Source organism: Labeo rohita, chromosome 19, assembly GCF_022985175.1.
Source record: "Labeo rohita strain BAU-BD-2019 chromosome 19, IGBB_LRoh.1.0, whole genome shotgun sequence".
NCBI lineage: Eukaryota > Metazoa > Chordata > Actinopteri > Cypriniformes > Cyprinidae > Labeo > Labeo rohita.
In genome coordinates, this window is record NC_066887.1 from 7,483,054 (window position 1) to 7,508,999 (window position 25,946).

At 36.5% G+C, this 25,946-nt stretch overlaps 1 protein-coding gene across 1 annotated transcript in view; it reads left to right on the forward strand.

Moving 5' to 3' along the window:
- The first annotated feature begins 6,020 nt into the window (after positions 1–6,020).
- The window catches only part of mylipa (myosin regulatory light chain interacting protein a), a 29,534-nt gene continuing 9,608 nt past the window's right edge, over positions 6,021–25,946 (forward strand). Inside the window, exons 1-2 of the mRNA XM_051136860.1 lie at positions 6,021–6,256; positions 7,575–7,765. Of these exons, the coding sequence (XP_050992817.1) occupies positions 6,170–6,256; positions 7,575–7,765 (278 nt within the window). The 5' untranslated portion in view covers positions 6,021–6,169. The remainder of the gene's footprint in view (positions 6,257–7,574; positions 7,766–25,946) is intronic.

Sequence of the window (25,946 nt, forward strand, 5' to 3'; positions counted from 1 at the left end):
AATACTGCCAAATCTTCTGTGGTCCAGTATCAACATTAAGGATACTGGACCACAGTACCAAGGTAAGTTTTGATTTAATATGCAAAGTATGTAAAATTTAACAAGCTGCTGATTTATTGTATTGTGTGTCATCTTTTCAATCATGCACTACAATAGATCACATAATGTTGTGTTGGCATTATGCATTAAAAGCTGTTCATTTAGTCTGACACAAGCAGAACTGTGCCAGGCTGCTGATCTGATTAATGTAAGAAAACATATATTTCTTTTCATCATATGTGCATGTTTTGATTCTGGACTAGAATTTGACATAGTTCTCTATGAGATCATTGAAATGCCCTTCATGTACTTCTGCCCAGTCCCACTGAGAGAGTGAAAAGTTCAGCTCTATATCCATGAATGTCACAAACAGATGAATATCAGCATTCATAAAGCTCATCAAAACTCAAAATCTCTCATTCATGTGTTGATATTAATTTATGCCTGCTACAGCAAGCTGAATAAATAAATAAATAAATAAATGGGTAAAAATCAAACATACTTACATTAAAGGAATGACCTGAGCTACAGTATGTCTAGAGACTACAGTATCACAGGGACTTGAGTGTGAGCTCTTTCCATTTGAGCCAATAAGTGATCACTTGAAACATTCTAGCAACCACATAGCAACACGCTTACAACCATTTAGAATATCGTCACAACTGCATAACATCACCCTGACCTCTGACAACCACCCACAACTCCTTAACATCATGGCTACAAACTTTGTATGGACATTTAATTAAATTTAAAAATATAGTCTAGTAAAAAAAAAATAATAATAAATAAATAATAATAACATAATGGCTGTCCATGACATGCGGTGGAAAAAACTAGACATTGTGGCCTCAAATACATAATTTGGTCCCAAGACTTATTCCCTCATTTTAGTTCGACTGTGGCCATGATTTAAATAATCTCAAACATTTTAACACAATTTAACGAAATCAAGGGAACAAATTAGAACAACATGGCTACAGTTAAACCTAAAACAAGGGAACAACTTAACTTAATCAAAGGAACTAGTACAACAATTAGTACAACATGGTCACAGTTTGAAATATGGGAACGAATCAGTAAAACATGGCCAAAATAGAACTAATACTGCATTGAAATACTCGGAAGTCAGAAATTCTGCGTTCCCTGTAGGACTTTTAACTTGAACTTAAGTCAAAGTTCTTTATCAGGAGCTGTGAGGAACAACATCAACCTAGAGAATCCAAAATGGCTGCTTGGGGCATCAACAAAAGAGAAACAGTAGTACTTTATTGTTTATTAGCACCTCTGTTTGTCTGTCTCAATAAACTTAGTGGTGTATGAATCCATGTGCCATCCAATGAATATCTGTGTACTTGATTCTTCCCAGATAGCACACTAACGTCTGCAAGATGTCTGTTAAAGACCACTTGATCTGGAAAGCATCGTTCCCAGAACGTTCCCTGCAGGTTATTTTTTGGTTTAATTTTATAACCTAAAAAGAACCTTCCCAGAACGTTCCCTGCAGGTTATTTTTAGGTTTTATTTTTGTAACCTACAGAGAACTTTCCCAGAACATTCCCTGCAGGTTATTTTTAGATTGTAGTTTTACAGCCTACAGGGTTGTAAAAATACAAATCAATATGTAATAGAAAGCATGTTGAAGATACGATGGAATTCAATGGCTACCGTCAGCTGTCATTCTTTGGCCATGTCCACACTAATACGTTTTCGTTTGAAAACGCATCTTTTTCTCTCCGTTTTGGCTTTCCGTCCACACTGAGACGGCGTTTTTGGTCAAGGAAAACAGAGCTTTTTGAAAACGCTCTCCAAAGTGGATAAATTTGAAAACGCAGTTTTCGTGTTGCAGTGTGGACTGTGAAAACGGAGGCTTTTGAAAACGATGACGCATGTTTAGTCATGTGACACATATTGTACCAATAGATATCCATGTTTATACCGGTAATTGTGGCTGTTTTGTGCTGTTCGTGAATGATGAGATATTTCCGTAAATAAAATGATCCTGCCAAGAATTGTGTGAAAACGTATTATGTCTCTTACGTCTGTATCATCTCAATGAGTTTTTATTTAAAGTTTTCCTACGTTTCAGTGTGGATGAAAAACTTTTGGAAAACGCTTGAAAATGCTAGTGTGGACGGAGAGCATTTTAAAATGAAAACTCTGTTTTCAAATGTATCCGGATTAATGTAGACGTAGCCTTAGGCCCTGTTTACACTAGTGCATTTTCATTTCAAGCTGAAATGAAAACGGTCCTCGTCTACACTGGCGTTTTCACTGTGTTGCAGAAACGATCTCCGTCCACACTACACAACTGAAAACACATACAGTAACCATTCAAAATGAGCATGATGTTATTGTTTACTCGGTCATCAAGGATACGCAGAGCGAATGTGAGCAGCCACTCTATCGCTTTCAAAAGTCTCCGTTTTGGTCCATTATACACTGAACTGCAACCCCAGAGTTTTTGAGGGTTGAAAACACTGGAGTAGTGTAAACGACAAGCATAAATAGCAAAAGTTATGCGTTTTAAAACGAAAATGCACTAGTGTAAGCTTAAAATATTTTCTTTTGTGTTTAACAGAAAAAAAGACTTGAAAGCGAGTATAATGACAGAATTTTCATTCTGAATTTTCATTTCATTCAACTACCCCTTTAAGTTTACGTCTGCCTTAATTCTGATACATTTGAAAATGGCATTTTCATTTTAAAATGCTCTCCATCCACACTGGCGTTTTCAAGCATTTTCTAAAAGTTTTTCATCCACACTGAACGTCGGAAAATGTTAAATTTGCTTTGGTGAAAAGCCTCAAAAAAGCTCACCGAGATGATACAGACGGAACTATTCTTCTGGCAGGATCTTTACAAAAATATCTCACCAATCACTGACGCGTCCATGTCTCACTTACTCAGCATTATCTGATCATAAAACGCAACTGCCCTCATGTTTTGCCACAAACAGCGATCACGGGTAAATGCTCTGTCATCTTTGCAGGACTGTAATATGAAGAGTGTATAAAGTTAACATATATGTGGCATATATCAAATGTATCAAATATCAGCACTGGTATAAACAAAGATATCTATTGGTACAGTATGTGTCAGATAAATAAAAATGCGCCTCCGTTTTCACCATCCAAGTGTGTGAAGGGATTGCCAAAAACAGTGAGGAAAAGATTCAAACAAAAACGTATTAGTGTGGACAAAGAGCCAGGACCATCAACACTACATTTTCCAGTTTTAATTTTATTCATTGCATCACCTGTACAATTTTCAGCACACCTGGAGAGACAGCATGCAGACCCATCAGCCACATATGCACATGGACACTCTTTGCTGTTTATGCAGTCAGCTTAAGTCAGACTGTTGTCCTGTCTGGCTGTGAATGCTTGTGGAGAAAGAGTTTCAAACTGGCAACGTGTGGGCAGGCTACGGTGAGCAGAAAAGATCCGTCTTGGCATTTCACGCTTGTTGTTTTCTCCAAGCAGCCTCAAGCACGCTGCTTTCCTGATGTGATGTATTCAGGGAACACTGAGTGGAGTTTGGGGACAGGTGTTGGAACGCTGGGTGTCTGTCCCGGGGCTGTCTCGCACGACTGCAAGGTCAGTCTGAGGACTGCACAGTCTAGTTAGTCCCTGTAGACTGCTGCTGGTCTGACATGACTGGAAAATGCATCGATAGCTCAATAGCTATTTTTCCTGTTTTCATCCAGCAATTTAAATATTTATTATCAAATGCTTCTTGGCCGATGTCTCACTCACAGTGTCAACGTGCTTGTCAAGGGAGGGTTGTAGGCAAACATGCATAATACATGTGAAGTGTAATCTCAAGTCAGTAACACATTGGAACTCACTCCATTCGTCCTCTGACTTTGGACGAGACCGCAGGCTCTGGCATTGGGCCGCATTCTTACCGCATTCTAAGAGATATTTGCTAGGATGTACTCAAGTGTAAATGTGATCATAAAATAGTCTCAGAAGGACATGCAGTCAAGCATCAAATGTTTCTTACAATGTTTAATTTATTTCTCACAAAATATATATTTATTTAATGATATATGTTCATTTTTATATAGTAGTTTGTATTAAAAACATATTTTGTTTCATTGTGTTTTCATTAATTGTATTTTGTGGTATTTTTTTATCAATTTATATTTGCAAAACATGCATATTTAATTTAGTGTATTTTTATTTTATTAAGTGTATTTTTTCATTTAATTGTGTGAAAAAAGAAAGGAAAAAAAAAAGGAAAGATGGAGTCAAAAGTTTACATACACGTTTCAGAATTTGTGAAATGTTAATTATTTTACCAAGATAAGAAGGGTCATACAAAATGCAGGTTATTTTTAATTTAGTCATGACCTGAATAAGACATTTCACATAAAGATGTTTACATATAGTCCACAAGAGAAAATAATAGCTGAATTTATAAAAATGACCCGTTCAAAAGTTTACATACACTTGATTCTTAATACTGTGTTGTTACCTGAATAATCCATAGCTGTGTGTGTGGGTTTTTTTTTTTAGTGATAGCTGTTCATGAGTCCCTTGTTTGTCCTGAACAGTTAAACTGCCCGCGTTTTTGTGTATTTTGTGAATTTGTGTGAACCCTTTCCAGTAGTGATTTTGAACTCACTGATGCTTCAGAAGGAAAAACAATGCATTAAGGGGGTGAAAACTTTTGAAAAGAATGAAGATGTGTACATTTTTCTTATTTTGCCAAAATATCATATTTTTTTCATTTAGTCCTGCCCTTCAGAAGCTACAGCAGATACTTGCATGTTTCCCAGAAAACAAAATAAGTTAAATTTATTCTGATCTTCAAATTCAAAAAGTTTTCATCCCCTGACTGTTAATGCATTGTTTTTCTTTCTGAAGCATCAGTGAGACCTTGAACCTTCTGTAACAGTCAGTGTTGCCAAGTCCATGCTTTTCCCGCGAAATTGGGTTTCTTTAAAACTGTTGCCGCGGGTTGTTTTTCATGTCTGCGGGTTGAAGCGATTCTGATAATGTGATATTTAATTACTGAAATTACAATTTTGCCAGGGGAACCTTGCTAAAAAACGTGGATTTTACCACCTAGAATGCAATTTTTACCTGGGGAATCCCTCTAAAATGTGAATAGGCTAGTTTATGCTAATTTTGAATATGCACTTGGGCAGGTTTTATTGTGAATACCTGGCAACCCTGATAATAGTTGCATATGAGTCCCTCAGTTGTACTCAGTGTGAGAAGATGGATCTCAAAATCATACAGTCATTGTTGAAAAGGTTCAAATACACAAAAATGCAAAAAAAAAAAAAAAAAAAAAAAAACAAAGAATTTGTGGGACTTGAAGGATTTCACTAAACAACAACAACAACAAAACAGCTGTGGATCATTCAGGTAACAACACAGTATTAAGAATCAAGTGTATGTAAACTTTTGAATGGGGTCATTTTTATAAATTCAAATATTATTTTCTCTCGTGGACTATATGTAAACGTCTATTATGTGAAATATCTTATTTAGGTCAGTACTAAAAAAATAGGCATTTTGTATGATCCCTCTTATTTTGGTAAAATAATTAACATTTTGCAGATTCAGCAAGGTATATGTAAACTTTTGTCCTCAGTTGTAGATAGATCATCATGATAATTGGCACCTTAACTGATGAATTATTGGAACATCAGATAAAAATAACAGGTAGAAATGTGTTTATGGTTAATTGAGGGGTTTAAATATATGATTAACTGATATTTAGTAATATAAATTAAAAACTCGAAAATTAAATGTAAATGTAATGTAAATGTAAATTAAACTCGAGCATCTTCATGATCAATATAACGCACCTGTAGGGGACGCTAGTGGCGTCTACAGTATTCACTACTAAGTGAACATGGCAGGCTTTCTGTTGCTGTCAGAGCGTTCGCTGTAGGCTTTGATACGCCTCGTGTGATTGGCTGTGGAAGTGGTGGGCGTGGTTTCAACAGCGCTTGGTTTATATAGGGCAGGAAGCGCTCAACCACAGAGAAACTGAAGGCTTGAGGAAAGTGAGCGAGGGCTGATGTAGGGTGCTTAGAGAGGACAACAGTGAGAGCTGTTTGTAGTATTTTTCGTACAGGACGGGTAGACCAAAGACAAAACACCTCTCCAAAATGCTCTGCCATGTAACGCGACCGGACGCGGTGGTGATGGAGATTGAAGTGGACGCGAAGGCGAACGGAGAGGACTGTCTAAATAAGGTAAGATGATGAATGAAAGTCTCAATGTGAAATTGGTGTGATGTTTGTTATTAATTGGTATTTCATACCATCCGCTCTCGTGCATTATTACATATAGAAAACAAGCACAAATGTTGAAAAACAAAAGATGTTGCCTGAGCGTGGAATGAATGAGTTTTTACGAGGCACATGGAAACTTGATATCAACATCAGTCTGTTTATGTCTTAGATTTCACGCGTTTATTTATGTAAACATGCCCAATTATTTTTAGCATTTTCTTAAAGCATTTTTAAGTCTCATTCGATCATTTCTTTCGTTAGATCATGGAGACAAATAATTAAATGTTAGGTTCTGTTTACAATTACACTGTTTCAAAACGGACAAAATTATTTTGCATGATGTTTAACAGATGCAGAGTGTTGTATGTAGACGTTTACGTTATCATTTTCAGAGAAAGAGATATTTGCATACTCTAAAACAACAGTGTGTGCATGTGTGAAGGCATGCTTGAGGTTACTAGAGTTCATTCGCTTCAGCAGCAGATGTTTGGCTCATGCATGGAGATACTACACCTCCTTCAACGTAAATGACAAAGTGAACTGTTTTTAAACACCTCAACTTTTATAAATAATTTTAAGGACATCTCTGATTTTTGCACAAAACTCAAACGTTTTAGTCTAGCACCAATTTAGAAAAACGACATAAAATTTGAGCTGAGTGTAAAGTTGCGTTCTCATGACGATGTAGAGGCTTAAAATAGTGAATTAATTCGCTTGCGTAAGCATGTCATCTCAGGATATTTCCATGAAGTGTACAAACTATAGCATAGTACACTAAAGGCGTCATTTTGCCTCGCTGGACTTCAGATTTGCCCTTTAAAGGGATTTTTCTCGCCTCTATTACGTAAGACTCTTAAAAATAATCGCTTCAGACTCTTGATAAAAACAAAACAATGAAAATGTAACTCCTTGTTTGTTTGTTTCTTTTTATCTTGATTTCTTTAAATAAGCCACATTTTATCTTAATCTTAAAAGCGGCCTCAACACTCCTGGCTGCAATTTTCAAGCAGTCTTGAGGAGTTTGTTTGGCCGCTTCCGGTGTGTTTGTGGGTCCCCCAGTTTGAAGACATCTGGGTTAAAGAAATCGTTCATCCACAAATAAGGATGAGTAAACAATGACAAAGTGTCATGTTAAAAAAAAAAAAAAAAAAAAAAAGGCAGAATGTGACTAATGTGACACAAAAGAAGATGTTGGGCAGAATGTCCAAGGTGCGCTTTTTAACAAATCAGTTAAATTCTGATGTTTAACAAAGCGTGAATCTTTCTTTGTTGCTGACAGGTATGTCGGAAGTTAGGAATAATTGAGGTGGATTACTTTGGGCTGCAATTTTCTGGCAGTAAGGGAGAAAACCTGTGGCTGAACCTGAGGAACAGAATCTCCCAGCAGATGGACAATCAAACACCCTGCAGACTACGGCTCAGAGTAAAGTTCTTCGTGGAGCCTCATCTAATTCTGCAGGAGCAGACGAGGTACGTTGATTACACAAAAACGTGTATATTACCGAAAACAATAAATAGACATTATTTGAGGAAGTTTGGACTGGGAATGTTTCATCATAGTCTGTGAGAACAGAGAGTTTTAAACTTCCTTTTCAATACAGTGAGAAAAGATTTCACTAGAATTTCAGTAGAATAATGACAGGAAGAAAGGCAACTGCGCATGTGGGTGTACGAATGTGTTATATTATTGGAAGCAAAGCCATTTCTCTTGCATTCACTGCGTCTAATGTGAATTGCATGCCCGACTTGAGCTATATCTTGTGCCTGTGTTAAGATATAACCGCAAAAAAATCTAGGGCATGTTACATATTAAATATTCATTTAACAACGCTGGTTTTATGAGTGTACCTTAAGCTTCAAATCAGCTGAAGTCATGTGTCTCTATTAGAGAAGGAGCACTTTGCACAGTAGCCTGTAAAGTTTTTTTTTCCTCTCAGTACAGTGGTTTGCCCTGTAGTAACCCTGCTCCCTGTAGGTTACTGTAGGTCGTTGTGCTATGAGCGGCAGCAGGAAATGTGATCCCCTGCTCAAAGGCTCCTACCCACAGAGACTGAGCTGGCAGAGGCTGAGAGTCACCACCACCGCATGCTCTTTTATTCACTGTAACTGTGGAGTTTTGTTACTTTTCTTTGTCTGAGACAAATGTGGAGCACAAGTTAAACTATAGTAACCGCATTTGTAGCATTCTTGACCAAGTTATTTTATAAAAGTTAGAGTACAGTGAAACGCAAGAAGTGTTAGAACGCACTTTGCTTAAAGTATAAGCACAAGACTTAAGGGGTTAGTTCACCAAAAAATACAAATTCTGTCATTGACTGACTTGTCCCAAATCTGTATGACTTTCTTTTGTGGAGATGTTTTGATGAATGCTGTTAACCAAACATGTGATAATTAAGAAAAAGGCATTTTTTAGTCTTTTGTGTTCAGCCTTGGGAAGTCATAATTAATACAGTTTTGCAGTTATGAGTAAATAATGAAAATTTAAATTTTTGTTTGAACTATCCTTTTAAGAATTGTGCGAGACTAGACTAGTGTGATAGAATCGCTTATCCTTGTCTGTTTAGTTGACTTTCTGTTAATTAAAATCAATTTTTGTTCATTGAAATGGTTACATATTATATGAAAAGCTTAAACTTACAAACTAAAAATATTACCTTTGCAGTTAACTGAAATGAGCTTAAACTGAAAACTAAAATTACTAAAACTTGAAGCTACATCGAAATGTAGGTTACTCTTTACAATAAGGTACATTAGTTAACTTAAATTCACTGCGTTTAACATGAACAAAGAATGAACAGTGCATCTACAGCATTTATTAACCTTAGTGTTAATTTCAGCATTTACTAATGCAATGTCAAAATTACAGGTTGTTTGTTAACATCAGTTAATGCAGTGAACTAACATGAGCAATGAACGACTGTATTTTTATTAACTAACATTAACAAAGATGAATAAATAGTGTAATAAATGTATTATTGTTAACATTAGTTAGGGGTGGGCGATATAAGCAAAAAAATTATCACAATTTTTTTTTTTCATATCAGTCGATATCGATAATTGTCTCGATAAATGTCAAATCTTTCTTTCAAGTTTAAAGTCAGATTTTTGCTCCAATGTGAAAGTTGTAGAAACCAGACCATTAATTTTCCTTCACAAAATAAATATCTAAATAGAAAAATTAATTTCTGCATGTTCTAATGAGTTCAAATCAAGTATATCAATAATAAGCAAATCAATAATAATATCACTTTTTCTGTCTCTTAGAAATGCACATTTGATAGTAGCTTGAGGATGCAGAGGTAAAGTTTTGTTCATTATCAATCAGTAACATCTATAAAAATCGTAGCAACCTCAGTTTTATATGGTTAAGTTTTTATTTTTTATTATTATTTTTTATTTAATTAAGCATTGGTCTCCCATAGTAGCAAGCATACGTTTCAAATCATGATAAACACTGTTAAAACCACACATAATGGTACCTCAATACCATGGTAAAAATATAACTACATGGTTTTATAGGTAGCCTATTTGTATGAAAAACAGTAGTCTAAAAACATTCGGTATAAATGCACACCTGCTATAGCTTAATCACAAATACATACATACTATAATTATATGCCATTACTCCTGTAATAAAATTCAGTGTAAAAATCCCACATTTCTGCCACAATACCATGGTGCAGTGAGTGTTACTACAGTAAATCCATGGTAAATGATGGCGATGTGTAAATTGAAAAGCCTTCTGACTGTCTCGTGGCACACAGCTTTAGACTAGTTTGAATCATAAACTAGTTTGAGTCATTTGTGTTCATCGCTGAATTCAGGTGTTTCACACTTCATCTCACAGCGCTGTTTAGTGCTTGTGTGACGGAGTAAATGCACCTTTTGTAGTGAGCTTGCGCAGCGTGGCAGTTTGAACTTTGATCCAAGCAGATAAACAGTCCATGTGGCGCAATTCAAATGAGTCCCGTTCATTTACCGAACTCTTCATAACATTTTATCGAGGAAAATTATATTGCGATAATTATTGTTATCGAATTATCGCCCAGCCCTAGCTAAGTGTTACTGAAATGTAATACAAATAAATAAATAAATAAATAAACATACATACATATACATATACATATACATATATACACACATATACATATATACATATATACATATATACATATATATATATATATATATATATATATATGTATATGTATATGTATATGTGTGTATGTATGTGTGTGTATATATATATATATGTATATGTGCATGTAACTATTGCTAAAACTTAATTACTTTGAAAACTGAAAATATAAAATGGTATAAAATATAAAATAAGATAATTCACACTATTTTTAATAAATAATATAAAAGTATATAAAGAATACTAAATTACTTTGAAAACTGAAAATATAAAATGGTATAAAATATAAAATAAGATAATTCACATTTTTTAACCCTAATAAAAAGTATAAAGAATACTCTTAAAGTTTGTTTTTAAAAGTCAGAACTTCACTTTTAACCAAAAGTGTGATTCTCAGTGATTCTCTGGCTAGTCTTGTGGCTTTAAAAGAAAGTGTATTTTAACATTTATTGTGTTAGCCTGTACTTTTATTATAAGTCCCAGACTGTAAACACTGTTTACTGTAACGGAGTTAATTATTTTCTGTGGTTAGGGACTTTCTGCCAATAAATTCTCCACCAATGTCCATTCCTGCAGTTCTCGGAAATTAAATTGCCCAGTTTTCTTTTCTTTTCTAAAATTGAAGAAATGAAAGCTTTGGACTTACAATTCAAAAATGAAATTAAGCCATCAGTCTGAGGTTTTTAAGCACTCCGACAGTCAACTTCCTCCCTGGAGATAATTTGACTGGGTAGTTACAATGCTTGTCATGTAAATGAACTCTGTCAGGACGCTGGTTCCACAAATGTTTGTCTCTGATAAAGAGAGGCACAGACAGGTGTTAACAAGTTTTTTTCTTGTTACTCCAGTCTCTCTCCTTGTAGGATGTTATAAACTGTGTCACATGCTCACTCGTACTTCATTAGCTTCAGGTTGTGTGTGGCTTTGCAGTGAGTATGTACCTGCAGCGTGCCATTTTCAACCCCACAGTGAGTTCTCAGTCCTCCTCCGGTATCTGCTGTGTGCTGTTATTTGATAGGTGGCCCATTTTGGAGCCCCACGTTCTGTATTCTCCAAGCTCTGCTGGGTCCTTTTCAATAAAATGAAATGGGATGGCATGCCAGATCCTGTGTCCTCTGGGCAGAACAGCTCTGGCAGGGGCAGCATGTCCATGTACACTCGCTTCCGTTTCCTGGACAGTGTCCTTTTGTAAGGATTTGTAATTTAAAAGCCACTTTTTTGGTTTAGATGGTCTTCTGGTGACCTGAGGGAGATTAGTGGGGGTCACTGACAGATGGCGGATGAGAAGATTGAAGGATTTTTGGGGGGGAGGGAGAAACTTGGACTGGTAATTAGAAGTTGCACGTGTTGCGCTGCTTTCCACAAGGCTTCTTGATGCGACGTGGAGGGACGTCGCACCCCCAGAGCCGCCACATGTAATTTCATTCAAGCTGTTAAGGCACCCTGGACGGCCTTCCAAATGGGCACAAAAACAGCTTACAGTGTGTGAAAGTGTGAAGGCTGACGTGTTAGGAAAATCTGAGATGGCGGGGGTTGAGATTTTGTTCTCGTCTTGATGTCGACAGAGAAACAAAGCTTTGATCAGGCTGAGATTGCATATTTGGAAGAGAAAATGTGAGGCACATTGAATAACAATGAACACATTCATTGTGCTCTATATGTGGCAGGAGCTGGCAGCGTTCAGAATGGAATATTAGCATATTGCTTACAGCACAGTTACGGAATAATGCCTTTTTATAGAATGTGGGATGGTTATATATTCTTAAGTGTTTCAAACTGTAGTATGCTAGGGTGTCACATGACCTCACTGTGTTGTTGTTTTTTCCCCACAAGTGATGTCCAGGTATTATGGAATAAAGTTTTCTGTAAGAACAGCCTAAGTCAGGAGTCAAAAAAAAAAAAAAAATAAATAAATAAATAGTGTCCAATATTGTATTTATTAAAAAAAAAAAAAAAAAAAACTTTCTAAACGTTAAGATTTTAAAAATGTCTCTTATCAAGGTTTGTACAAGGTGCTTAAGGTGTTTGAAGTACTTGAATTTGACTGAAGTTTAAGCCCTGAAAATCCTATGAAAATGGCAATATTCCTGAAAAAAGGTACTTGAAAAGTGCTTGAGTTATTGAAAGACATTGCATCTAAGAAATAAGTGCTTAATTTAGTCAATAAGCACATTTATTTTCACACAAAATTCACACAATTCTAAAAACACCAAACCTTTTTTGCTTATTACAGTTAATGTCAGAAACAAATCATTTGATTCAGATTGGGACTTTAAACCGAGTATCACAAATCATTTGATTTAGATCAGGACTTTGGAACATGTATCGCAAATCATTTGATTTGTGAATTGAATGATTCAAATCAAATGATTCCCGTTACGTGAACTCAGAGAGTCCTGATCCGAAATGATGATGCTTTAGAGCGTGGATCGCAAATCACTTGATTTAGATTGAAACTGGTTCGTGAATCATTTCACGAATTGAAGAATTCAAATCAAATGATTTGCAGTACGCAAAGTTCCGATCTAAGTCAAATGATTTGCGATCTGCACACAGAATCCTGTTTTGAAATGATGATTCTTCAGATAATGGATCATGAATCATTTTATTTAGATCAGAACTTTGTGCGGGTTCACAAATCTTTTGCTTTAGATCGTTTTTTCTGAGTGCGAATTGGGAATCGTTTGATTCTGTTTGGGACTTCCAGAGTAGGTCTGTGAATCATTTGTTTCAGATAAGGATTTCAGAGAGATTTTGCAAATCTTTTTTCAGATTAATTTTTTTTTTCTTTTTAAACAGTAGAAAATATCAAACCATTAAAGTACACACACTAATCCCTTAAGAAAATTAACCCTTAAAATCTTTTTTTTTTTGAGTAGTATATATATATATATATATATATATATATATATATATTATATATATATATATATATATATATATATATATTTATATTTATATTTATATATTTATATTTTATTAATCTATTTCTTTTTTTTTTTTTTTTTTTCTCTTTCTTTTTTTTTTTTTTTTTTTTTTTTTTTTTTTCCCCCCCTGATAAGTAAGATCTAGTTCTTAAAGTCCTGGATTTTTTTTTTTATGGTGTCTGTACAAACCCTGTTTTATGCTCTCCAAGGCTGTGTTTGTTTGTTAAAAGTAAAAACGGTACTATTGTGAAATGTTGTTTTTTTTTTTTTTTTTTTTTTTTTTTTTTTTTTTTTTATTTGTATATCACTTGTGTTTAAAATTATTTTTGTTTTTAGTGTTTCGTTTTAAATACATTGAGACCAAAGGTATAGAATTTTAATATCTGCCATTTCAAAATAATTAGTAACTATCATATCAGCCAGAGTTTCATTATTCTTGCATTCCTCTTAAAACGCAAAGTATAAAACACTCTTTTGTCAAAGTAACCCATACAAGAGTAATGGACTAAATGGGGAAAGTGACGCCCATGGCAGAATATAGATGGCTGCCTGGCATTTCTGAGTGTAATTCCGGCTGCTGTCGGATGAAAACAGTCCTTTGTTCACTCTTTGGCACTGTTGTAGATTTGTGTGCGCGCACATGCATGCATGATGCGACCCAGCCTCCGGCTACAAGGGTCATGTTCTCTAACCTTGTTTGTGCAATGACCTCTGGCCTACTTCGACACTGCGTTCCACTGCTCATCGCATTGACTGGCAGTGAGCTCTGGGTATTTGTATGTATTTACCACACACTCATGCAAATGCAGCCTGAAGCCACATGGTATTCCCCCACAGAGAATTAAGTGAGTCGTGTATGTGCATGAAGTCTGGTATTCTTTCTTATCATTTTGTGTCTGGTACTTTTGATGCTATCTTAGAAACTGGGTGAACGTCTCACAGCCATAATGAGAACGAAAAATGCTACAGATGACTGAAGAGCTGAATTACAGCTGAAAATGAGCCCAAGAACTATGGTTCAGTGAATGCATAGAATTGGAAATTCCGTCGTACTATTTGATTACCATATTTGTGTGTTGTGATATTGCTGTAACATATGTAAGTCAACATGAAACAACCTTTACAAGTCATTTTAATTCTGTGATATGGCACGTTTTTACATCTAATGTTTGAAAGAAGTGGGTGTTGTTGACCAAGGGGTGATGCTTATTATGATAAATGTACTTTCTTCCTTCATCCATAACAAAAAGCAAAAAATTTGGTGTGCCTAAACAGATTCTGGAGTCGGAAATGTCAGAATGAGATCGGGCCACGTACCGAACCCTGTTGCACCTCAGCTCCTGTTCGGGACTAGAACTCTGCTCAGGCTTTCACACTTTCTCCGCTTCCTTTCTATCTCTGTCGGTACTGTTATGTAAGATGCACTAAACAGTGCACAGGCCTTTGAATGCCGAAGAGCTGCTTATATAAGACCCAGAGGGGGCCGAATGGAACAGCTTCTGCTTCTGTAGTCCATTATTATGACAGTTCCTCATGTTCATTAGTTTAAGTGCATCTTCTAAAAATAGATCCTTGTGCTTCCTCGGTGGAGAGTGCTGGTGGATGATTGCCAGATAGAAGAAATATTTACTAGTAGCGCAAAAGGGATTCAGCACAAATGACTGTGTTTTCAGTGCTTGTACGTCTATGTTTCATGTTTTAATTACGGGCTGGGGAAAATCCTCAAATGAGGCACGGTTTAAAGATAACCACCAGCCTTGAGGGCCTAATCCTGCTTACAGCATTACTGGATCTTTTGAGGATCAGAGCCGCCCCACCTCTTCTCCCAACCACAAACACTCACATGTTAAAGAAACGCCACCTTCCAAAAAAAGCATCTCTTAATCTGCCCCGTTCTATTTTCGGTACACGTAATCAGACGTGATGTTCGCATTTGTGTCAAGACAAGTGTTAGCAGACATTTTTAAAAGCGTTTCTGGCAATGTCATGTTCCATCTCCGAATCGGAGCTTCAAAATTCAGCTTCATGTGAGAAAGTAAACAAACTTCTAACCTAAAGCAAAAGCAGTTTTTTTTACATTTATATTGCTGTGTATGTGCGCTACTGTCGCAATCCTTCTTCATCTATACTCATGCAACGCACTATTAAAATCAATAGATTTGTCAGTGCTTACTGACATTTCATAAACTTAAGAGTGTAGAGGCCTTAATGCTACCTAGCTGTGCCTCATTATCCCATCCTAGAGGCCACTTTTGGTTAGACTATGTACGTTTTTGTTATGAGGGGAGAAATAAGGTCATTAGTGAGTAGTCGACTCTCAACTACGCTTGCATGCTCTTGATTATGCCCTAGCTAGTCTTTATGGCATGCTATGCGTGCCAGGCTTGTGTAAAGATGCCTGTATTGTTATGGAGGGCTTGAGTGTTTAGCATTCTCATCAGGACTGAATGATCCTGTTGATCCACAGAGGCCAGCGCCATTAGCAGAGGCACAGCACACTTTAAATAAGAGAAGGTCTCTTTTAAACATTAATCTGTGCGCTGGTTTAGCTTCAGCCCTTTGGGACGAACAGCGAGTAATGTTTATAAGATTAAGCCATGCACATACTCTTACCCTGGCTGTTTGGTTCTCTTTTAGAAACATGAGAACATCCACCACGCTCTCATGCTTGAACACCACTGGTTTTCTTTACGCCTGCAAATATGCAAAACATGCTGCTGTGATCTCAGGTCTTGTTATCTTCACAGTCAGGGCCCTGGGTGTTGTCAGCAGGAACTGCTGAGCGGGTGCTATTCGGGGTCAACGTGAGCACGAACAGATAACTGCATAGACAAACCTCTTGCCCTACATCCAGTCCTAACAACAAGGTCACCAGCAATCCCAGTAAGCCCCTGATTACCCACTTACTGCAGGAAGACTATGATGCATAAGATCCTCCTGGAGCTTCATATATGGATCACAAAACAAGCTGTAGCTTTGCATATAACATGCATGCATTGAAACGTTGAGCTGTGGAGATAACATGGAAAATGGTTTGCAAACATTCCTGTTTGTTCCCATTCCTGTGCTATTCTAACTTCAGAACTCAAACGCATTATAAACGCTTATAACCTTAAAAGAGAAGTCTTCCAAAACAAAGATTCATATATAATGTACTTGCAGCCTTGTCATCCAAGATGTTCATGTCTTTCTTCAGTCGTAAAGAAATAGTTTTTTGAGGGAAAACATTTCAGCATTTTTCTCCATATAATGGACTGATATGGTGCCCCACTTTTGAACTTCCAAAATGCAGTTTAAATGCAGCTTCAAACAATCCCAGATGCGGTTGTAAACGATCCCAGCTGAGAAAGAAGGGTCTTTACTAGCGAAACGATCAGTTATTTTCATAAAAATAATACAATTTATATACTTTTTAATGCTGAAACGCTCGTCTTGTCTTACTCTGCCTGGACTCTGATTGTCCTATATCGCTGTTTTACCTTTTTTGTTAGGAGTGTTTGATGATCTTTGCATGTTCACTTTGCAAAGACTGAGTCGGTACTTCTACATCGATGTAGGGTGATTTTGAAATGAGTTTTGAAGTTGAGGGAGAAAATACAATTGGAGTTTTTCGACATACCCTAACTTTCTTGAGTCAGAATACACAGAGTTCAGGGACAGTGAGACAAGATGTTGAGACAAGTGTTTGAGATTGAAAAAGTATTTAAGTTGTAGTTTTTAAAAAATCAAAATAACCGATCGTTTCGCTAGATAAGACCCTTCTTCCTCGGCTGGACTCGTAACCGCATTTAGGATCATTTGAAGCCGCGTTTAAACTGCATTTTGGAAGTTCAAAATCGGGGCAACATATCAGTCCATTATATGGAGAAAAATCCTGAAATGTTTTCCTCAAAAAACATAATTTCTTTACGACTGAAGAAAGAAAGACATGAACATCTTTGACAGGGTGGTGAGTATATTATCTGCAAATCTTTGTTCTGGAAGTGGGCTTCTCTTTTTAAAATTTACCATCAGCGTAGCACAAATAAACTTTACAAAAGTAGTCCAGTCGTTGGTAAAAAAAACATATTCATTTGGAAATCCAGCTGTTGAGTAGTTTACTCCAGACTAGCTCAAGTTCACAGAGGCGTAGACGACGGAAATTTATTTTTTATTTTACAAACGTTCCTTTGTTATTGTGAGTGTACACAAATAAATGTAGAGTGTTTATAGATTTGAAAGATGTATTGTTGCTACACCACTGAACTGATGGTCAATACTACTTGACTGTGTCCAAAAATGTCTAGGTTACATCTGTAACCCTCGTTCCCTGAAGGAGGGAACAGAGACGTTACGTCGAGTGACCATTTTGGGATCCCAAGTACGTCACTCGACTTGACGTCGGAGTGAATGACTGAAGGGGAATGTTTAATACATTGACATTCAAGTAGACACCGTAAGAACTACGAACGCACAAAAACTAAACGGAAACAAACACTACATAAACCAAATACAAAACTAACAATTTGCTTCATGCAATACACTAAATCCATTTACCTTCTAATCCTTTTCAGTGAGATGCACAAGTCCAATAAAGAGAGGATAAAACTGCACAAAACTGCAGGCTGTGTCCCTCACAAAACGGAAACGAGTTGCACTTTATGCAGTCACATTTTGCACGTTAAGTTAATTTCAAAATAAAAGTCCTTCTGTGATGCTCCGTACAAAAGGGTTAATACAATGCAGATTATATAATACATTTAACAAAATAGCAGTCCTTTACACTCCCACCAAATCATAAGTCACAATACATGAATGATTTCAAAATTACAAATGACATAGCAAGACACTTGTATAAAATGCATAGTTAGGGGGAAAAAAAAAAAGGGTTTACCAAACTTAACAGTAAAACCCACATTTGGACTAGACATTCGATTACAGCAGTTTACCAAAACATTACAGGATGTTGAGTAGACTACAGAAGAAGAGTTACTTGGTCATCCTTTCACCTTAATCACATCATCACTGTCAAGAAATAGATCAAGATTATGCAATTCCTTAAAAGATGATAAATGGTTTCCTTTACTTAACACTTTGTTCATTGCGAAACGCATGTCTTTGCAGAAGTTTGGCTACCAGACACTCTGCCTTTTCTCTTTCCTCAACTGTAGAAAGATTTGATTTATCCTTATTAACTTGTTAATTAAATGCGTGCGATCACTCTAACTGTATGAGACCAAGATGAGAACTTGCACAAGAGATTTACAACAGTTCCCTGGCCCACTACCCTAGTGTAAAGGGTTGAGAACTTCTGATTTCTAAGTCACATGATAGTAGTTCTGGAATCTCACTAGGAGGGAGGTTGATCTTCTGGTTCCATAAAACTTTCCTAAAACAGTCTGGCCTTATTATCGATGTATCCCAGAACAAATTTGAAGTCAGTCCAGAAGAACTCTGCGTTGTCGGTATACCGAAGCACTTCTTTAAAGATTTTACTGACATCCACTGTCAACTCCAACCTTGGAACAGTCGTTATCTTTATTGGGGACACATGGGACTTTGCCATTGAAAGAGTAACATGGACATCGTCTCTTTCATTTGTCAATCTCAGATATGAGCACTGTCCGTATCTGCTAGAACTAGCATCTGAAAAATGATGCAACTCCACTTCCTTCAACTTTCCAAAATCAGGCGGAGTCACTTTAAGTTACTCAAGTCTTTTTTCCAGAACTCCCACACTGGCTGCAACTCATAACTCAGTATGTCGTCCCAGCCTATACCCTGTCTGCATACTTCCTGAAGTGTCTTCTTTCCACGGAGGGTAAATGGAGCTATAAATCCTAGTGGGTCATTATAATGATGCAATTGTGGATAAGATTCCACGCAGAGTTGCTGGCTGTTCCTTAAGACAAATGTCAAACTTAAAGCAGTCAAGTTCTACATTCCACTGAATCCCCAATGTTCGCTCTATCAAGCAATCATCAAATGAAAGGTCAGATTCTCTTACATCATTAGCTCGTTATGAAGAAGAAATGCTTTCGAGGACAGCTTTATCATTAGAGGCAAATTTGTGAAGTCTTAAGGCCACCAATAGCCCAAAGTTCTCTGGCTTCTTGAGCAAGGTGAATTACATCCTCTGTTGTTGGTACACTTGTAACACCGTCATCTACGTAGAAGTTATTCATTACAAACTCAAAGCCCAAAGGGTACTGATCCTTGTTACCTTCAGCCAAATACTTTAATTCATAGTTCACACATCCCGGAGAGGAAGACGCTACAAAGAGATGAACTTTCATTCTGTATTCTTGAGGTTGTTCTTTCAAGTCTCCATTTCTCCACCACAAAAATCGCAGAAAATCTCTGTCTGCTTCCCATACATGGAACTGATTTTCTTAACGTCACATATTAAAGCAACAGGGTGTTGATGAAATGTTAGAAGAATACCAGTCAAATTGTTCATCAATCAGGTCCTTGAAGGAGACAATCATTCAAACCATTTCCGTCATACCTGGCAGAACAATCAAAAACAACTCTCAATTTGTCCGGTTTCTTAGGGTGGTAAACACCGTGATGAGGAACATATCATTTTTCGCCTTCGCATCCACCATCTTTACCTTCCTCTGCCTCTTCTCTTTCAATGACATCTTCTATGAATTTCACATAATGCTCCTTATACCTTTGGTCCTTTAAGAGTTTTCTCTTTAAATGATTAAGTCTCACAAGGACAAGTTGTCTGGTGTCTGGCAGCTTAGGTCTTTCTTTGAAGGGTAGAAGGGCGTTTCATAGTGTCCAGAACTATTTTTCCTTATACCATTTAATTTGTTCAAAATGTGATGTCATCTTGGGATAAGGTGTTGTTGTTGTTGTCATCATTAACATCTTTAAAATCAGATTCTAAAACACATGTAGCATCTGCTGGAGTAAGTGCAGGAATGTCCTTAACAAAAAGTCTGTGGCAGACTTAAGGTTTAAGTTCTGGGTCAGAACTTCTGCAGCAATGTAGGATGATTTTGAAATGATTTGAGGGAGAAAATACAATTGTAGTTTTTCGACATACCCTAACTGAACCAGAATACACAGAGTTCAGGCAGAGCAAGACAAGATGAGCGTTTGAGATTAAAAAGTATTTAAATTGTATTTTTTAAATTGTATTTTTTAAATTGAAAATAACCAATCGTTTTGCTAGATAAGACCCTTCTTCCTTGGCTGGGATAATTTACAACTGCATTTGGGATCAGTTTTTGGAAGTTCAAAATGGGGGCACCATATCAGTTCATTATATGGAGAAAAATCCTGAAATGTTTTCCTCAAAAAAAGTTTCTTTACTACTAAAGAAAGAGAGACATGAACATCTTGGATGAAAAGGGGGTGAGTACATTATCTGTAAATTGTTCTTCTGGAAGTGGGCTTCTCCTTTAAGTATTTGATATTAAAGACAACATATGGGTTTTATAATATTAAGGTGATTATAAAAATTGCTCTTAAAGATATAAAAATTACAAAATATTGCCTCTTAATGGAAAAGTTAAATTCTGACCCTGGCTGGCAAATATGAATTTAGAGAGTAGTTTTCACTCTACTCTTCTCTGAAGAAAAAAAAAAAAAAAAAAAAAAAAAAGTGACCAAAAGACTAAAAATAGAACAAACCTAAAAAGATGACTGTGTGCCATTCCCCAGTGAAGTCATCTTTTGTCTCGATTCTAAATTACTGAATTATCATGTGTATCATGAGGCGTATTTCATTCAAATGCAAACCTGAGGTGTGAAATTCTATCAAAAGATTATTTGAGCTTGTGTCTTGCTCTTTTTCTCGTGATTTAATGATCATTTTCTGAATTAAAACACTAGAGCTCTGTTTTCTTACTGTGTTACTGGATTACATGCGCTTTGACGGCAGAACAGGTTTAGCCACGTTTGTGGATGAACTATAGTAACCTACACCTCTCTGAGCTGAGTGTGTATTACTCAGAAATGATGCTGGGTTATCTCCGCACTAAATCTAATTTTGTGGGTGTTTTTTTTCAGCCTACGGCATCATTACGGTTTGCAAAGTTGATGGAAAACACACAAGCATCACTTGCCAAAGGCGATTGTTCACAAAGCATGTGTTTGTGCGAGTTCTGATTTTTATTGGTGTTTTCTTGCATGTTTAGGCGAATGATGATTAACACTTTGTGGATTGGTGAGGAGGTGTTTACCTGTGATGCATGGAGCTGATAGAAGGGTTTACTAGAGTTCGTTGACTGCGAGTAACCCCCGCCGCATGGCTCACAGCAATGTTATTTGACTAACTCTAAAACCACATTGTTTCAAAGGGCGCCTGAAAAGAATGAAACTCCTGTGCGGATTGGCCTCTTTGTTGCTGTCTCTGGGCAGAAGCTTCTCGTTTCATTTCAGAGGAATGTTTTGTTCTTTGCGGCAGACCCCCCTAAACATCTGGCCCCCGACAATGAGCCTGCCTGTAACGGAGAAGATGAAACGATTAGAAAGAAATTGGTGCAAAAACGGTGACGTGGTTAGGTTACGTGTTTATATATTACATGTATTTGTAATATTTATATTTGCAATCGATTTCAGTAAATTGCCTTGAAAATGTGAAACATCTGATTTGACGATGCCATAAACTTAGTGAACTTTGAGCAATTTAGATTTTCATCCCTGCCAGTTGTGAGATTTGCTTTCTAGCCAAACATCTGAGGAAATTCTGCAGAAAGTGCACCGCATTTGAAGCCAAAACCTCAAACCCACAAAAGCCCTCCTTCACAAAGCTCAAGCTCGCTCAGATATCAAGCCATGACCCATTTCTTGTCAACAGAATGGTACAGGCGTTTTAATTGAATTCTCTTCAGTTACACAATCAAATGCTCCTGTTGCAAAATGAAGATTTCCTTGTCTTTTTTATGAGAATTTGCTTCTGAGAAAATGGCCCTCGAAGACGAGAGGTGTGTGTTTGTGAATTAGTTTGAAAATATTAGAAGGAAAGTTTCACTTTTGTTGTTGGGGTGTGGCAACAACACTTCATGTACACTATTTATGTGCTAAACACTAACTACTGGGGTGTAGATTACTATTTATAGGCATTTAACATGCCTAACACACACACAGTGTTGAACGGTAGGAAAAACTGACTGCGTTATGCTTTCAATTCGCTTATCGCCCCCGACAGGTGCGGTGACATTGCTGATGAAAGTTACAGACAGACTGGGTCGTATCTCTATAACATGAACACCTGACCTTGTGCACACATACGCTGTGTTCACTTTCACTTTACTGAAATGGTTATAAAGTGAGATGTAGTGAGAGCGAGTGGCGCCCATCTGTGGCCCCCGGACCTCCTCTCATGCTCGCTAATCTGAAAGCATTAAGACTTCAGACTCCTCCACAACAGGCTATTCTCAGCTGCTCATAGCTGATAAAGTCTTTCCCTTGTGAAGGGGAAAAACACTTCTGCATACTTTCGAAGTAAATTATTTGCATAATAAATGCACGGAGTGTGGACTGAGTGTAATGTTTTGGACGCCTAACTGAATGTTAACTGTAATTAAATGGAAATGTATTCAAGTAAAATGTGTTCTAGTTAAATCTAGCAAAATTTTGTTAAATTAATTTAGCTGAACTTTAGAGTTTTTTTTTGCTTGAGTACATCTTTATATGCAATATCATAAATACTACTTTAGTCTCTGAAATGTAGTAAATGCTTAATGTACTGACAAGCATTTATGATAAACCAAAATATAGTTTTAATGTAATTTCTATTAAAACTTGTATATCATGCGTTTTTATTGTATTAGTAAATACACATTTTAATGAAGTTTCAATTTAGCACACTTAAAATATATTATATTAGCACGCTTTTTGTCTATCTTATTTGTAACATTATATAAATGTATTTATTATCAATTTAAAGCATCCTTGCTACATAAATGTAATGGAATAATACTAAAAATCTAAATTTAATATTTAAAGGTGGCCAATATGGGACATTTCCATTAATTCATTTTAGATTTTCAGTAACAGAGTTTTTTTGCAACAATTCCCCCTTGTTAACCATGGTAAAACCATTGAAACATGGTCTCTAGTGGCTTATTGTTTTAACCTCCTTTACTAAACATCAGGCATTTTTCGGTTAATGTTCCCACCATTAGAGCCACACACAGTGGTGGATCACATTGTGTGGTGTTTGTTGATGACAAGTGGCTGCATCAGCGAGGCTGCGTGTTTCTAAGATTAGTCTTGTAACGAACCTGACTGAACCGGCGCCGCGTGTTCGTCCTGGAGTAGCAGGAGTTTGACCGCTAGTAACCCGTCTCTCTCCCTGCCCCCCATCAGCCGCCTTTGTTTTGCCTGCCAGGTAATTCATCACATGAGTCTGATGTCACCGCAGGGAAGTGCCTCGTCAGGCCGGGCGAGACTCCCTTTGTCAAACGGCAGGTCTTGTTTATTTGTCTGGCCTATGAATCCACCTCAATCTTTCGTTCTCCGCCTTTTTTTTTCTAGTGTCTTTTTTTTCATCCAAAGTCAATGTTTATCAGCCCAGGGCTTTTGTCGGCAGCTCTGCGCAAACTGATATGCCGGTGTTTGTTTTCCTAAAGAGCCATCGCCTGCGTGCAGATCAGGAGTATCTCCCAGCCTGTTTTTGGTGTTCCCATGCTCCTCTGTTGGCTGGGGGAAAACATCAGTTCTGTTTGGTCTCCAAACCTAGTCTCGGGGGACTTGCAAAATTTGACATTGTGTCCTGTAGTGGACATTATTGCACATTAGCGTACGAGAACATAAGGGCTTTGGATCAGATGTACATGAACCTAAAGGAGCCAGAGCTGTGCAAGAAAAGTAAAGTTTAAGAGTAGTTCACCCATGATGCTGTTGAACAGGTTTGTGAAGAACAACAGGAACAGATGAACAGCTGATACAGTTCGGGCAGATTCAGCTCGTTTTTCCCTGAACACAAGTATGACATAACTTGTTTGTTTAAAAAAACTAAAGAAAAAACATAATATATGAACGGTTCATTTGCAGAAACCGATAACTTTCAAAACTCATGTTTTTTTCATTGTGCATTTCCGTTTAATCTCAGTCAACTTCAGTTGGGTTACCTTGATTATGTAAGAATAACACTAACACACTAAAACACAGTAAAAACATAACATTAAAAAAAAAAACAAAAGTTGTTGTTCTCATTATTATATATGAACAACAACTTTGCAATTATTTAATTAAATATTGCAAGTTGTAGTTGTTTAAAACATTTATATTGTTATAAAATTATAATATCATATTTATAAAAAATGTTTTACTACTTTTTTTCCCTTTTTAAATCATGCACAGTGCTGACATGCAAAAACAAACATTTGTTCCGTACTTAACATTTTTTATTAACTTTTTTTTTCCCCATTTTTATTTTATTTATTTATTTACTTGTTCTTTATTTACATTTTTCAGTCATACACAGTGAAGACATACAGACTCAAACTAGGGTTATTCTGGTTATCGAATAATCTGTAAATTATTCTGACAATTAATCGGATAATTATACTTTTATTTTTTTGTCATAATAAAAATAGACCTAAGCGAACAATAGCCTGTAAAATGACTTCTAATACATGTATAATAGCAATGAGATTGTAATTAGTTCAAATAAAGTATCAAAAAGAAGTAATTATATCGTTTTGTTAAACAAAAGTGTTAAAATAGCATTATGCTTTATAATTTTTAAACTGATTTAATATATCATACAGCCTTGGAAAATGGTCTAATAATGGGTTTCATGGATTCTCATCCACAGAATGCGCCACTTCCAGTATTTTGCCAGTTACTCGACACAGAAATGATTGTGCATCTGCAAAATATTTGTGTTTGCTATTACAGTGTAATTAAATTCCACTTATCTGTACATTTTCACAGCTGAGCAGGAAGTATTCTGACTCTTAGTCAAGGTGAAAAACCTTCCCTTAGAGAGAATTAATCAATAGAAAAAAAAAAAAAAACTTAAGTCCTCATGGCTGCAAGCCTGGTTTGTGTGACTTTACCGTCAAGTTTTATCCTTGAGACTTCTCCTGTCATTGATCGATCAAAGAGCAAATACTGACAGCTGAAAAGAGATCCATCCTCAGTGAAACGCACAATTAGCTCTCCTGAATTACAGCTACAGGGATTTATGTCAGCTTTATGTCAGTAGTGAGTGTGGTTTTCATGCTTTGTATGAGACGGGATGCTTATCGTTTAGTAACACGCAAGTGTTCTGCATTAAGAGCCGTGCAACCGCAAGACGTTTTTCACCAACTGATATGAGAGATAAGACTGAAACTGGAGCAAAAGTCAAACCAATTCACCCATACAAATGCAGTTACAAAGTTCTCCTGTTTGGTTTTTGAAGTGAAAGTGACCATATCAAATGAAAACCGTCATTTCTGCTTTTCTTTGACCTTTCATTATTTTCAATTGATTTTTGGCCACTTCTGGTTTTCACTGTTCCTTTCTAAAGGATCAGTTCTTCTAAAAATGATCTCCATAATAAAATGCTAGTTGGATCCAGCAAATGAGAGCATGTGCAAGACGTGTTTTTGTAATTCAAGTTCCCATCACCTGTTTCAGTCTGCGTGGATCACCC